General features: G+C 30.2%; 1 protein-coding gene across 2 annotated transcripts in view; it reads right to left on the reverse strand.

The window, feature by feature from the left end:
* Nucleotides 1–15,073, reverse strand: part of LOC136796724 (uncharacterized) — an 887,913-nt gene that overhangs the window by 658,528 nt on the left and 214,312 nt on the right. The window contains exon 2 of one of the 2 annotated variants that reach the window (XM_067051189.1): nucleotides 6,875–6,889. The exons of the other annotated variant lie outside the window; for it this stretch is intronic. Within the exon in view, the coding sequence (XP_066907290.1) occupies nucleotides 6,875–6,889 (15 nt within the window). The remainder of the gene's footprint in view (nucleotides 1–6,874; nucleotides 6,890–15,073) is intronic. 2 annotated transcript variants of the gene reach the window in all.

Here is a 15,073-nt window from a genome sequence, read left to right on the forward strand (position 1 = left end):
ATATTTAATTTATATTCATTTCAGTATTTATTAATTTAATTATTAATTTTAACACTAGAGATCAGTTCATATTGTACTGATCTACCTCATAAATTGTAGTCGTTTCCACAACGTCATAATAGTCAAAATTGTTATTAAGAAATTGCACTTATGTCGATCATTTTTATGTTATTTTGGCACCGGCCGATGGATGTGGTCATATAGTCGGACAATATTACCGTAAATATTTTGAAGTTTCTCGAGGTAAAAATAACGAATATCAACTTAATTTCTGCCCAGAATACAAAAATTTAACATATATATTTAAAATATAACTAAATAACAATGAGTTCAGAAGAGATCAGGCAATCTCGGTTTTTTCCGATTCGAACTCCTGTCTCTATTTTTCCTTTTTACTCGTTTAATTCTTTAATGTTGGTATTTATCCATTGTTTATTGTTCCTAACACAATAAATCGTTAAAATAGTTCTAAAGAAAGAAAGAAGTGTAAAATTAAATCAAAGAGGCACTTAAGGTTGAAATTTTTAAATTTCATTTTCAATTATTCATTATATAGATATCTACGTGACTCTAAGCAGACCTATTTGGGAATTTGAAGAAAAATAATATGGAAATTTTAGTTACCCAACTTATCGAAATGAAATAACTACTATATAACTAAATATTATAGATTTTTCATAGTGGGTATACTTAATTAAACATAATGAGGAAATAGTTTTTCAATTAATTGCAGTTTATTCAAACACATATTTTGCAATTAAAACTGGTGTCAGATATGTTATTTGCGATTCAAAAAACACTATATTTAAATTTTCAAGCGTATAAAAAAACAGTTTTTTTCAAAAATTCAAACTGCTAAAGGAAGCAGAAATCCTTGTACCAATTTAAACCAAATTTGTCGAATTGTTAAGAACTCTAAGCGATTTACTTTAATACAGGTAGAAATCGTCAACGTCGTTGTTATTTATCCACAACAAAAAAAATTGTTTATTTTCTAATCGATTTGAGTTTTGGTAATGGATGCTCCGCTCATGAAGAATGATTTCAGGTTTAGCGCACTTACTCAGCCTCCACTGGCTCATTACCAGTGACGTGGACTGAGGACGAGAGGACTGCGCTGGGATCTCAAAGGGCCTTACTCTACCCCTCATGGGTGGGTGATAGAGTAGGCTCGAGGATCCTTAGGTCGAGATTGTAAATATTGTATATAATTTATTTTACTTAGTTTGATTATATTGATTTCATTTACTTATTTTTCTTCTTTTATACTTGTAGAGATTTTATTTATTTTTATATTTATATTTTTTATTTTATTATATTTTTTTGTTAATATTTATTTACTTAGTTTATTATTTTTATTTTTTTGTATCAAAGTGTACAATCATTACCATTACCCATTGCCCAAATTTGTGGCCAAATTGTAATATTATCAATAAATAAAAGTCTGCAATTCAATATATTTTTTAGTCTTTTTTTTTTTTTAAATTAAAACCTATGAATGTCATAACTCTTTATAGGAATTGAAAGAATAAACTCTCATTTTCTAACGCGTTTAAGAACTTCGAAATCGGATGAACTGAATACATAAAGAGCTTCAAACCGAATATTGATTTCGTAGCTAAAGATTTAGAACCCTCAAGGATTTAAAAAAAAATCTCCCAGCTCCCAATCACACTGGACGAAACATTATGCATCCATTAATACTTTTCCTAATAAAATCAATAAAACATTTTTGGTGCCTTCTCCTTGTTGTCAGTCGTGTTCATATAAACATTTTTTTAAGAAAGCATCAACTTTTGTATTATACTTCCGTTATGATTCTTATAAATAAATTTATTCTCCAGAGGCCCTGGAATAAATTTATTCAACTTTGTTAATAATATTATTTAACATAAGGATTGTTAACGATTACAAGGCAAGATTTGGCGCATGTGAATTCTAAGCTCTTCTAACGAAAAAAAAGCCAAAACTTGTTTGGTTTTTTTTTTTCTAGCCCATTAAAAAGAAACGCCCTTAACTCACGGGAACATCATGCTTTGTCACGAGACCTTAAATAATGAGTCTACTTTTGCAGCGAGGGACAACTATTTTACTTGTCCAGTTTCGAAAAGGCAAGGTATCGTCTTCAGTTCTGCAAAGAGGTCAACCCCACCCTCTGATATGCTGCACTGCAGCTAACTAGCTCCTTTGACGCTTTGTAACGCTTTGGTGTTTTGGTTAAGGAAACGTAACTGATTTATATAACTATAAACTGTGTATAAATAAATAAACCAATAAACTGTTGTTTTATTAATATTTTTATTTCTACAAATAATTTGAAATATAAATCATTTCGAAAAATTGAATTAAAAAAAAAAAGATGTTTCTATTTTTTAAAATTCGTTAAAAGAAAAAAAAATCAATGCGTATCATTTGATCAAACTATTTTAATTTTTTTTTATTGAAATTTATTATTCTAAAAAAAAATGGCATTTCACTTGTACTTACAACTGAAATGTCATTTATTTTATTTTATTTTTTTAATTTTTAAAAAATGAATGTTCATTCACAATTACTATTTTTTTAGACTCACTGTGACTAAAGCAGATTGTTACTGGAAAAATAACGTAATTAGTGACATCAATTTTTATTTCTTGAAAAGTATTGTTTTATAGAATTTTTTGTTGATGAATTGATTATAAAATATTTTATTATTTCTTTAATTTTTAATTTTTATTTTTTTTATGAACTGTTACATTTAGCGATTTCTTAAATACTACCTTTCATAGTTTTTGTTCAAATTTGTCATAAATTTATTTTCTAATAGTATTTATTAGGTAAAACAAATAATGAAGTCATACCACCCAAAACTTCATAAGAAATATCAATTGTGACTTTAGTTACAGCAAAGTATTTTCAAAGGTATCAACACAATATGTACTCATAATAATAAATGTATCACGTTTCACCTATTATTCAATCTTTTTCAACCATCTTCGAAAAAAATTAATAAATATGTAAAACTATTTTTTACTTCCACTTGCTTGCGGAATATACAGTAAGGGAAATTATTCCCATCGTGAAAATTTTCAAATTCTATATTTCGATAGAAATACATGTTTTAAGGTCCCCTAAGTCCAAAAAAAAAAAAAACCTAGCTCAAAAACAAAAAATCGCAAAAAAATGAAATTACATATTTAAATAGCTCTATGACTGCTATGTTACAGACTTTTTCTATTAAATCGACTAACCGTGCCACTTTGTAGAATTGATTTTTCATATTTTTTCGATTTTCTCTAAAACGACAATAAATATTTGATAAATATAATATTTGTTATATCATTTTCTCATTTATATAGTCTGACATGGCTCAAATGGTGACTTTTTTTTTTATTTTTAAATATTTTCTCAAAGAACCTTTATTTAGTTTATTTGAAAAAAAAAGTTCTCATTGTTAGCAATGAGAAGCAATGGATGAATATAAAATGTAAAGGATTTTATGAATAATAAAAAGAGAAAAAAAGGAAAACAGAAAAAAAAAAAAAAAAAAAAAAAAAAAAAAAAAAAAAAAAAAGGCATACGATTTGGACGAGAAAACCCGAGAAGACATGAACATTCCCAATTGCATTACTACTTCGTAGTCATCGTTATACTGGCGTAATCTTTTCAAGTACAAAGTTTATATTCGTAACACACACCTCAAGAAACTCTAAAATAGAAATTTTATAGTTACAGTATAATAAAAATTATTTGTTCATAATTTTCATCTTCCCTGTTCTTTAGATATTTTTTATTTTTAAATCACAAAACTAGCTAGAGTAATACTAAAATCTACATAATATTTTGGGGAGTATTCAGGGTAGTAAGTGAAAGTTGTGTCATGTTCGCATCAGATTTTTAAAAAATAATTCACTAACACTATCTTTACAGGACGTGATTGCCGGACACGTTGGTTCAGAACGCTGTGGGTTCGATTTCGTACTGGGTCAGTCGATATTTATTTTTAGTGCCTTCCAGAAACATGACATTCTTATTCTGGGCCCGAATAGGTCATTAATAGAGAATAGAGGATTTAGGCAAAACAAATTATAACTAATGAACTATTTAAATTAGTTAAAAAAAGTGTATTGAAATCCAAAATTAATTTATAATCCGACCTTGAAGAAAATTATTGCTGAATGATTTTTCTTTTAAAAAAAAATAAATAAAAATATATCGGAATACAACACGTAATGTTCGTATTTTCGAATTCACGCCTACGTTTGTTTTCCGTACTAAGGGAACAGGAAATTTCCAACAAATCTAGTTTGCGGAAGAAATTGAAGCGATTTCGTTGAGGGAAGGAAAAATTTTCCACCGCGATGGTAATACTAATATATTCAATTTTTCACCGGGAAAGCTTCCACCGCCCCACGCATTTGGCTGAAAATAATTTAATTAAGGTAAGTGAATAAGTAGTGATTTTGGAACTTTAGCAAAGTTTCGAGGTCAAGATTTAAAGTGTCTTGAACTTTGAAAATTTCGTTTTGTTTTTTTCAGTCAAGTATTACGCTTTACAACAATGCTGAAACATTCACGTATAAATAAATTCGATGCATGTTGAACAATAAAGAAGTCAAAGAAAAGTAAGAGAAATTAGAAAAATATACAGTTCTATTAATAATAAGAATTTATTTAGTTTAATCTGATTCGTGTTTTTAGGTACTCTATAAATGGAGTTACTTAAATCCTACAATATAACTAGAATCCAAAATACAAAGTTGCTGAAATATGAAATTTCAGTTATATTTTTCTTGATTTATAATAATTTTAAAAGATATAAGTAAACAATATATTATATCTTTACAAAAACTTTTCCTTGTTTTGGGTTCGTAATATCAAAAAAAGTTACATAAAAGGGTTAAAACACCACCACTAAGCAATACTTGAATTTTCTCAATGATATTATAATAGTTCGTTTTTTTTTATTTTTAAGTTAAAATATTTTAGACACAAGATAAATATGAGTTACATATGAAATATTCTAATCTCTAACCCTCGCAAGATTAACTTAATTATCAATGAACGTTTCGCCAACTTCAGGTTTTTTGGGTTTTTTTTTTTTGTGAAGTCTGCATTTGAAATTTACTAAGTATCTTGCCATTTACAGAAAATACTGCTTAAAAATAACTTTTTATGCTTTAATCCAAAAAAAAGTATAAATTAATAGTAAGTTTGAGTCCTGAAGACTAAAACTACCTGCTTTATATAGGTGAAATTTGAACTACATTAAAAAAAAAAAAAAAATAACACGAGCATTAATGTCTTTAATTTCACAGACCTCTTTTTTTTTTTATTTAGTGTAATTTTCATAGATAAAATTATTATTTAAAAAAAATAAGTACACTAAATACTCGTATCATACAATTACCATTATTATTATGATTATTACCACTTAATCAATATGATTTTTTTAATTATGTAAATTATTACTATTATTTAATATTTAGTAAATTATTATTTATTAAATATCATATGTTTTCATCGAGAAAAGAAAAGTCAATTTTTCCGGATAACATCAAAAAAACATGATCTTATGTCATGTAATTTGATAACCTAATCGATAAATAACCACTGGATTCTTTAAAACATTTTTTTGATTTCCTATTTATAAATGCTCAGAATATAAAAGAAAATTTATTCCAGGGAGGCAATTGTGTATTTTTGAATCGCAATCTTAGTTTAAAAAAAACTGTAAATATTAGAACAATTTTTAAAAAGAAGTAATCAGGTGGTAATTGGATGGTCTTGTTGGCTGTGTTAAGGTTTCACCTTAGCAATCTTGAGTCAAAAACGACGCAGGTTTGGATGCGGCCTCATCGGACTCATGCTATTGTTTTTCAGTGGCAGACCCATAGGATGAATCTCGACCTTCCCACCATGGCTTAATGTTGTAGGATAATGCCAGAAATGTTCTGATCGACAAAAAAGCAAAAGTGATATTGAATGGAAATGAGGAACTTCTAAATATTTTAGGCCAGTTATCAAATTTATTATCATCATTGATAGTTCAAAATGTTTCTTACATGATTATTTTGCAAACATTTATTTCTAATCGGATAACTTATTTTTAAATAAGTGTAATCACACTTTATTTATTGATAATATTACAGTCTGCCACAAAATTGGGTAATGGATAATAGTGATAATTGTACACTATCATTAAATATAATAAAATAAGTAAAATAATAATTTGAAAAAAAATTCATTAAAAAATAAATAAATAAAATTTCTATATGTATATAAGAAGAAAAATGAATAATAAATAAATAAATTATATATTTACATATAAGTAACTGAAATTTCGTTATGTACAACCAGCTATTTGATGCTATATAAAAAATCAAAAAATATTACTTTTCACGTATTTTATAATTTACAATTATATTTAAAATTGTTTATTGTTGAACATTTAATTACCAACAGAATACAAAAACTTCTAAAACGAAGTTTTTGGATCAATCTTTGATTTTGTTGTTTAATGCATGAATAATTGTTACTGACTTCAATGAGAAAATTTCCCTTTGCGTGTTTTAAGTAGGAAATAATAAAATTAAATTTGGTAAAATTAATAGTGAAACTAAATAATTGTTATAGTATTTTAGGGTATGTAATAAAATAACTGCCATAAGCGATATGAACACTTTGTTTGGTTTTTTTGTTCAAGTCACACTTCAAAAGCCTAACACCAGTTCCATCTAATGCAAAGCAAGTGTAGTTAAATTCAAGAGCAGTACAGTTTTGCGTTACTAAGCAAAGAACTACAAGCAGTAAGATGTGCTTTACTATCGTAAAGTTTGTTTTGTTATCTACAGGTGATGTTTTTACAGAAAATATTGAATAATGGGTTACTTACTAGCAGGTAGTACTGCTGTAAAGAAAAGACAAAAAATGGAAATTACAATTCAATAATTTTAATAGTTATTAGTGACATGTTTCAATTGCAAACATATTTCTTTTTAAAACACAAATATCATATTAGAAGATGTTTTAATTAATGGATTTGCACTATGTACACATGATAGAAAAGATTGTCTATTATTCAAATGAATAGCTTAAACAATATTTAAGTGCTATTGACAGCTTTGAACATTTTTTCTATGATTTAGTTAATCGTTGTCGGATTTAAGTATCCGATATTTTTAGTTCTTTTTTGGATTCGTATAAAGTCGGGGTCGGGGGTCTCATTTTCTGATGCCCCCCTAGCCGCGGACACTGGAAGATCCCGAAGACGCCGTGACTGCAATGCCGCCCCAGCCTATGTACCATGCAAGCTATGACCTGGCCTACCCCTACCATCACGCCAGAGTCCAGGACTACCTGGCCAGCCTCCGAGATAGAAAGACGTTCTTCCAGACACCTGTAGCGAAGTACATGGTCTTCACCATTCCTCCTACTAGTCTACCTGGACGAGGGAAGCTCCAATCAGACGCAGAAGTGACCGCGACAGCGAAACTTCCAGCATAGTCACTCAGATAATCAACATTCCGTTATTTATGGGACACCTAATGCTCTGTCTTATGTAATATTATTGAAATAAATAATTAAATGAACACACTAACCCCAGTTACCTCCTCAGGGAATTATGATTATATTAAAAGAAATATAAGTGTTATTAATGAGGAGAAAAAGTCTCACATTTTCAACTACCCCTTTGTTCCACACAAATTATATACAATTTAAAAATACAATCGGGGTACCTGAAGTAGGGAACGAGGAGGTATCGGTGTAAAAAATCGTAGTTAACTATATTGCTAGGAAGGGAAGGAGGGATTTTGGCCCATTTTGCTCGACTCCGTTTTGGCCAAGACCCAGATTCGTACCAATAAAAAATAAATGATGACACTAATATATTTAATGCAAATATTATGATATACAAAAACAAACGAGAATCGAGATCCAGAGTTCAGCTACTAAGGACGTACCCCCCCTCTTATTTTTGTTTGGAAAGTAGATGAAAAGTGATTAATTTTCTTAAAAACCGCAAGAGGGTGGCGCGAGAAGGTAGAAAACGTCGAGACCCCCAAAAGGGAAGAACAGTTCATTTCACATACAAATTTTTAATCCTATCTCGAATGAAAGTGGCTGTGGAGGTCCGTAAAATCTTAAAAGCATTAAAAATCTGGAAAAAATATTAGGCATTGATGGTAAAGTTGATACCTCCACACTTTTTTTTATCAGTAACTGCATTTACAAATAACTTTTTAACTCAATTTTAAGTGGTGTAGTGGTGAGAAAAATCTCAAATTTATGGGATGAAATTATGACTGAAATTCAACTCTATCTCAATTTTGAAGTCTAAAGTGGTGAAATCCTAGAAAAAATAAATGGATAAGATGAAATTTTGACTGAAATTCAACTCCATATACTTATAATGTGAAATTAGGATTTCACACCAATTTACACTTAAAAACGGAGTTAGAAAGTTAAATTTATAACTCCTAATTTATAAGTTGGTACATATACAAACACACACACACACACATATATATATATATATATATATAATTAGTTCGGAGTAGCCAAGTGGGTGAAAGCACTTGCAACAGTTAAAGTTAACCAACGTAATCAGTACTTGGATTGGTGACCGCCTAAAACTCCAATTATCAGATGTCGTGACATCATAATGGAAAACAACACTTCTCTTTCAAACCAAGGAGAGGGTTTATGGGGCCCATGAGCTTACTGGAAGCAACTCAAACTGACCGGACCATGTTCTGTCTGGTTCGGGGAAAGAAGTATAGATCCTCGTGAGCCAGCTTACTCCAAAGTCGTGGATCCTGACTGGTTGTCATTGTCCTTGAACCCGAGTGAACTGGTGGAAAAGTCAATACCAAATTTAGCCTAAACTTGGTTATGCAGCGATGAGCAGTCAGCCGCTGTACAATGGAAACCATGGTTCGGAGCATATAAACTATAATAAATTAAATAAATGGAAATTTATCTTTAATATGTGTGTGTACACACACAGAGTACAGTTCTAGAGGTTGTAAAGTGGATAAAAATGCACATCCACCCTTCTTTTTTCCGTATATTTCCAACTAGAAATAATATTATATATTATCAATATGATGTGTATATTCAAAACTTTTAATAGGATCTGAATCGTTAATTTACTTTCAGAGAAGTTAAAGTTCATTCAGGTTTCAAGTAGAGGAATTAGCTTTTCTCAATCCCATTTAATTCAATGCAGGAAAACGTCCAAAGAAAGGCTATTCGCCATTTTGATAATTTGATTAGATTTAGGTGGTTCTGCTACGTTAATAAATATATCAAAAATGTAGAAAATAGGATTTTCCACAAAATAATAAAAAATGACTCAAATAACGACATATAATAAAGTATTTCAAGTAATAAAAATATAATAAATGAATATTTTATGCTAGACGATTCCTCCAGTTTTTTTTTTGTTTTTTTTACGAGAAATTCCTTTGCAAAATCTTCGCTAAAACTTTCTATTATTGTAATAATTAATATTTAAACTATCTGTATTTGTATTATCATATATTACTTATCTTGTAAAGATTAAGACGAAATATAAAAAATTTTAAATTTTATTTTGACCACCCCTCCAGGCAGTTTAATACTGAACCTAAGAAATTTTCTGGCAAACAAAATGTTAACAAATAATGTTTAATGAATGAAGTTAAACTGAATGGCTTTAAAATAAATCCGGTAAAAGGTGGTAATTATGTTTGTATATTTTTGTGGAACTTTATCTTTTGTCGGGAAAAATAACAATGTCAAGCTTAATACAATTTAAATTAATATCCTTTTAAATTATTATTATTTAGCACGGTTAAATACATTCAACTTTCAATGGTTCTATTAATACCAATAAAGTAGTTGAACGTTTAATAGAACAAAAAAAAACTAATTTTGTCAAATAGCGATGGTAAAATATATGAGAGATGGGAAAATAAATGAGAATACATTAACATTGTGAGGACATTGTTAATTACTGCAGAAATTGTGAAAAACGCGAGGATAAAAAACTAGTTAAAATGTTAAATATGTCTAGAATGAAACGTTGGATTGAGAAAATCAGCTTTCTTACACTTGAGAAAAAATATATATGTATTTTAAATATTAAAAGTACCCCCAACATATTTCCTTATAATTCGCTCCTACCTCACTGATAAAACCTTTAAAGTAAATCATAACCTACTCATCTCTCTTTTCTCAGTCCGCCGGTGTTCCTCAAGGTAGTATCTTAGGTCCCATTCTTTATACGGTATATACAGCTGAAATCCCAACCCACCCTAACACAGTGCTGACAACATACGCTGAGGACACATGTATACTTTCTGTAAACAACGACCCAGCTAACTAACTTGGTGTAAAAACTGGAGAATCAAAATAAATCCTGACAAATCCCACCAGATCACCTTTACTCTCCGTTGTAAACCTCTTCCCTCCTGTCCTATAGTATCCTTTCTAAACACACCACTAATGCCTGTTGAACAGATTCAATACTTAGGACTCCATCTTGACAAGAGACTTACTTGGAATTCACACACAAGACTGAAACGACAAGAAACTGCTCGTAGATTCCGATTGCTACAACACTTACTTGACAAACGCTCTAACCTTCCCATTCACTACAAAAAATTAGTATACACTACGATAATCAGACCAATTTGGACATATGGAATTGTGCTCTGGAGCTCCACCAAACCATCAAAATCTTCCCGCATCCAATCGTTACAATCTAAAATCCTACGTAAAATCCTTGATGCTTCTTATTACGTCACAAATAAACTCATTCACAAAGACCTTAACATCCCATTCGTTGCAGATTTAAGATAATAAGATTCCCATTAGATGCGTCTTTTCATTCCAAACTCCTAACCCATTAATTCTTAATCTTTCATCCTTAACAATCCCTGATAATCCTCCGAGGCGTCTGAAAAGAAGATGGCCACGGGACCTTCTAATTTAAATTATTGTTTGAAGTACCACCAATGGGTGGTTCCTTCCCAAGATTTTCAAGTGTATCTGAAACATACAACATATTTACCTGTTGTATTATTTTGTAGAGTTGTAAATTGCATTAAATAAATAATTTAAAAAAATATATATATTAAAAGTAAACAGCTGTCATAGAGAATGATTGCCCAATTAAGACTTTCCGGTAAATATGCAATTACTCTTTTTGTCGGTTTGCACAAATATACTTTGGACCCACAGAAGCTTTGTCCATGTTGTGATGAAACGGCGTTGGAGGATTCTTATCATTTTTTATCCTTTATCAAAAGAACCGAATCCATGCTGAAAGTAAACTATATTTTTTGAGAGGAAGAAGAACTGATAAATATTAGAATATTCCAAAATCTTAGGTAATGATTAATAGAGATAAATGAATCCATTTATACCAAAGATTTAAAAAATAAAATCTCTATATGTATATAAAAGGAAAAATAAATAAATAAAATGAACAATATCAAACTAGGATATAGTAAAATAAATTATACACAACATTTACAACCTGAGGATCCCCGAGCCCACAATTACCCCAACGCATGACGTGTAGAGGACCCATCCAGATCCGATCCCAGCACAGCACTGTAACCGCTTCACTGGTATGCCAATATTAGACCAAATTATTGCTATGAATTTCTGTCAGTACCCTCACGATTGGAGCTTAAACTGTTATTTATTTATGTACCCCAAAATCTTATACTTAAAGCTGGGTACTAATCTTCTCAATCAGTATAGGACCCTAATGGAAGTCTTGGTCGAAAAAAAAAATCTCAATAGAATCTGTAGTTTTTGTTTCTTGTATATGGTTAAAATTGTAGTGAATTTTTTTTCTTTTATTTTCTCACTATCAGGAATGTAGATAATGGGTACATTGTTTGTTATTGATATATTTAAATGATTTTCAATAAAGTACTCTTATAAAATAAAACATAACAGTGATAAATGTCACTACATATTGTAAAGGAGTTGCCCCATAATCAAATAAATCTATATAATATACTGAAAATAAATATATTATACTACAGTTAGTAATCAAAAATAAAATAAACCCTCACCAAAAATAATCTCAGATTGAATTTTATCTATAATATTATTTATTGTTAAACTTGGGAGATTGTAATAAACATAAGATAAAATGAACTAAAAATTCAAATATCTTTTTGACAGAATAATGTCATCTGTTTCGAGAAAGACTAGTTGAGTGAAGATCATACACTCAGTAATGATACCACAGTATGGTTTACTAATGGGTTTTAATGTTACACAAAGTTCTTAATCCCCTTAAAAGTTATTCACCCTTTTAAAATGAATTCCGCGTCAGTAGGTTCACCGCAAAGGGACAACCGTTTTTAGGAAAAGAGGGGCCTTCAAGTGAAGTTTTCTTTATTCGTTCCCTTTCCAAAAGGGTTCTCTAATCGTCATTCTCAATTTAAATAGCGATTATTGAAATCTATTACCCCCACTTAATACCTTTGGACAACATCAAAGACTCCCGAGGACAAAATTCTGTAAATGGCAAATAATAAAAGGTAAGCTATTGGTAATCATACCTTTGTTCATGCTTTTTTTAATACCAGATGGGCCTGGTGGTTAATATGACTGTTACATTTTATTTGTTAACATAGGATTATGGGTGGGAATAGTCTCGTTAAAAATACACCCCTAACTATTTACAATGTTTTAAAAAAAAATAAGATAAAATAAATAGATAAAAATAATAATTCTTAAGAAGAGATTTTTTAATTATTTATTTATTTAAAGCCGATCGGCCTGGTGGAACTTACATGGTCAATGTAAGAGGTATCTTTTTTTTTTTTACAATTGATTATGGGGGGAGGTATAGGCTCAAACAAAAGTCACCCCTAACTATGTACAATTTTATAAATAAAACAAAAAATCAAATTAAAATTAAAATATTGTTATTAAAAAAATTTGTTATTTTATTTATTTATAGATATTTACAACTGTATAAAAAATACAACAAGTAAATTTGATCATAATGACATAATGATATGATACAGGATGTAGAGAAACTACCCAGTAGTAGAACTCGAAAAACAGTTTACAATATAAGTTCACGAGGCCATCTTCTTTTCAGGCGCCTCGGAGGATTGCCAGGAATGGAAGAGAAAGCAAGGTTAGAAACTAGTGGGTTTTGGTGGTTAGGGAGTTTATTATGGAAGGAATAATATCGGATTCGGGCTAGATCGGTTACATAAGGAACATTTAGGTCTTTATGGATAGTTTTATTAGTAACAAATTAAGCAGCATTGAGGATTTTACGAAGAATTTTGGATTGTAAAGATTGGATACGAGAGGAATTCGAAGGTTTAGTGGAGCCCCAAAGCTCAACTCCGTATATCCAGATGGGCCTTATTATTGTCATGTAGATCAGTCTTTTGTAATGAGTTGGAAGTTTAGACCGTTTGTCTAGTAAGTGCTGTAATAGTCGGAATCTGCGTGCAGTTTCCTGTCTTTTCAGTCTTGTGTGAGGATTCCAGGTTAGTCGTTTGTCAAGATGAAGTCGAAGATAACGAATCTGTTCTACAGGGGTAAGAGCCACATTATTAAGGTATACTGTAGGACATTATTAAAAAAAAAAAAAAAAAGTTAGTAACAAAAACAATGAAATTTATAGATTTAAAAAAATAAATAATTGACTTCTAATGGAAAAAAAAGAAAGGAATTAAAAAAAAAAGATGAAGAGAAAACAAGAAATTAAGATAAAACAAAATTTTATAGTGACAATAACAGAACTGATAAGTATAAAATATATAACAGGATGTCCTGAAGCAGCCTGGGCTTCAGTCTTCGGGTTGTGGGTGGGTTTCCCAGGTTGTAGGTCACAGCTCCTTTAACTGTAGATTACTGGGAGTGAAACCTCAAGAACCATTTTTTGATGTGATCCTCTATTGACTCTATTTGTAATTCTTGATGCAATTGGATGTTTCTTACAAACCAAAGAGTATCCACTGTAATTCTTCTGACTTCATGTTGCAAATATTGTAATATTTTTCCTTTTCGTAAAGGATGCCGCTCCCCAGACTTCACAGCCATACATAAGCAGTGGCTTAAGAAGTGTTTTATAGCTGTTTCTGATTTTAATTTGGATTTTCCATTTAGGATCGGATAAAGCATTGCTAACGGTGACGTCGACCGAGGTGAATTCCCAGATATCTTACTATTTCACTGGCAGGATTCCATTGCTCATTTTTACCTATGAGGAATAGTTCCGGTGAATCTGGTGGGCTTCTGAGAGTAAATTGGAGAAATGACTGAACCTTGTGGAGTACCAGCATGGATTTGTCTGAGGGTAGAATTCGTGACATTTATTCTAACAGAAACGTTTCTGCTGTTGAGGAATGAGCTTAGAATGTCGTATAAATACTTTTAAGTACCATACCTTATCAAAAGCTTGTTGGAAGACCAAGAACGTTACCAGGGTGTGCTTCTTCATTTCGAATCCGTTTATTATAAATCCCAATAGCCTTGCCAGTTAGTGGGAAGTAGAATGGCTATACTGAAAACCAAATTGAAAATCCGGAATAATTTTGATGCACTGAAAAAAAAGATAAAAGATTTTTTTATAACTGATCCCAGCAAATTTCCATTAATGGGTAACAAACTGCTGACTTTTTAGCGTTTTACCGTTTATATATTACTACGATTTCGGCTTTCTTCCACGAATCGGGAAAGTATCCAGTATGCAGGCAATTGACGTTATGAAAACGATGGCTTTCCTGGGTAACATTCTTATAGCTATTACTGGGATCAAATCATGTCCACAACTTGACTTTATTTTAAGCATTTTAATGAGTTCTTTTGTTTGTGCTGAACCAAATTTTAAATAAATCCGTGTGACCAATGTTTACTTTAGAATTTTTAGAGAATAAATAAATAAATTCTGGTAATGGTACTACTTATCATTTGAAGCCCAAAAAAAACACGTCGCAATACCTTTTTGAAACTTTTGTTTAACTTTATTCAATATAATTGTAATATTATTTTTTAACAGGCTGTTTCATATGAATTTATTAAAGAATTCTTGTTAACATATTTATAATATCAACCT

Source organism: Halyomorpha halys, unplaced genomic scaffold (assembly GCF_000696795.3).
Source record: "Halyomorpha halys isolate HHAL.00 unplaced genomic scaffold, Hhal_1.1 Scaffold357.1, whole genome shotgun sequence".
Lineage (NCBI taxonomy): Eukaryota > Metazoa > Arthropoda > Insecta > Hemiptera > Pentatomidae > Halyomorpha > Halyomorpha halys.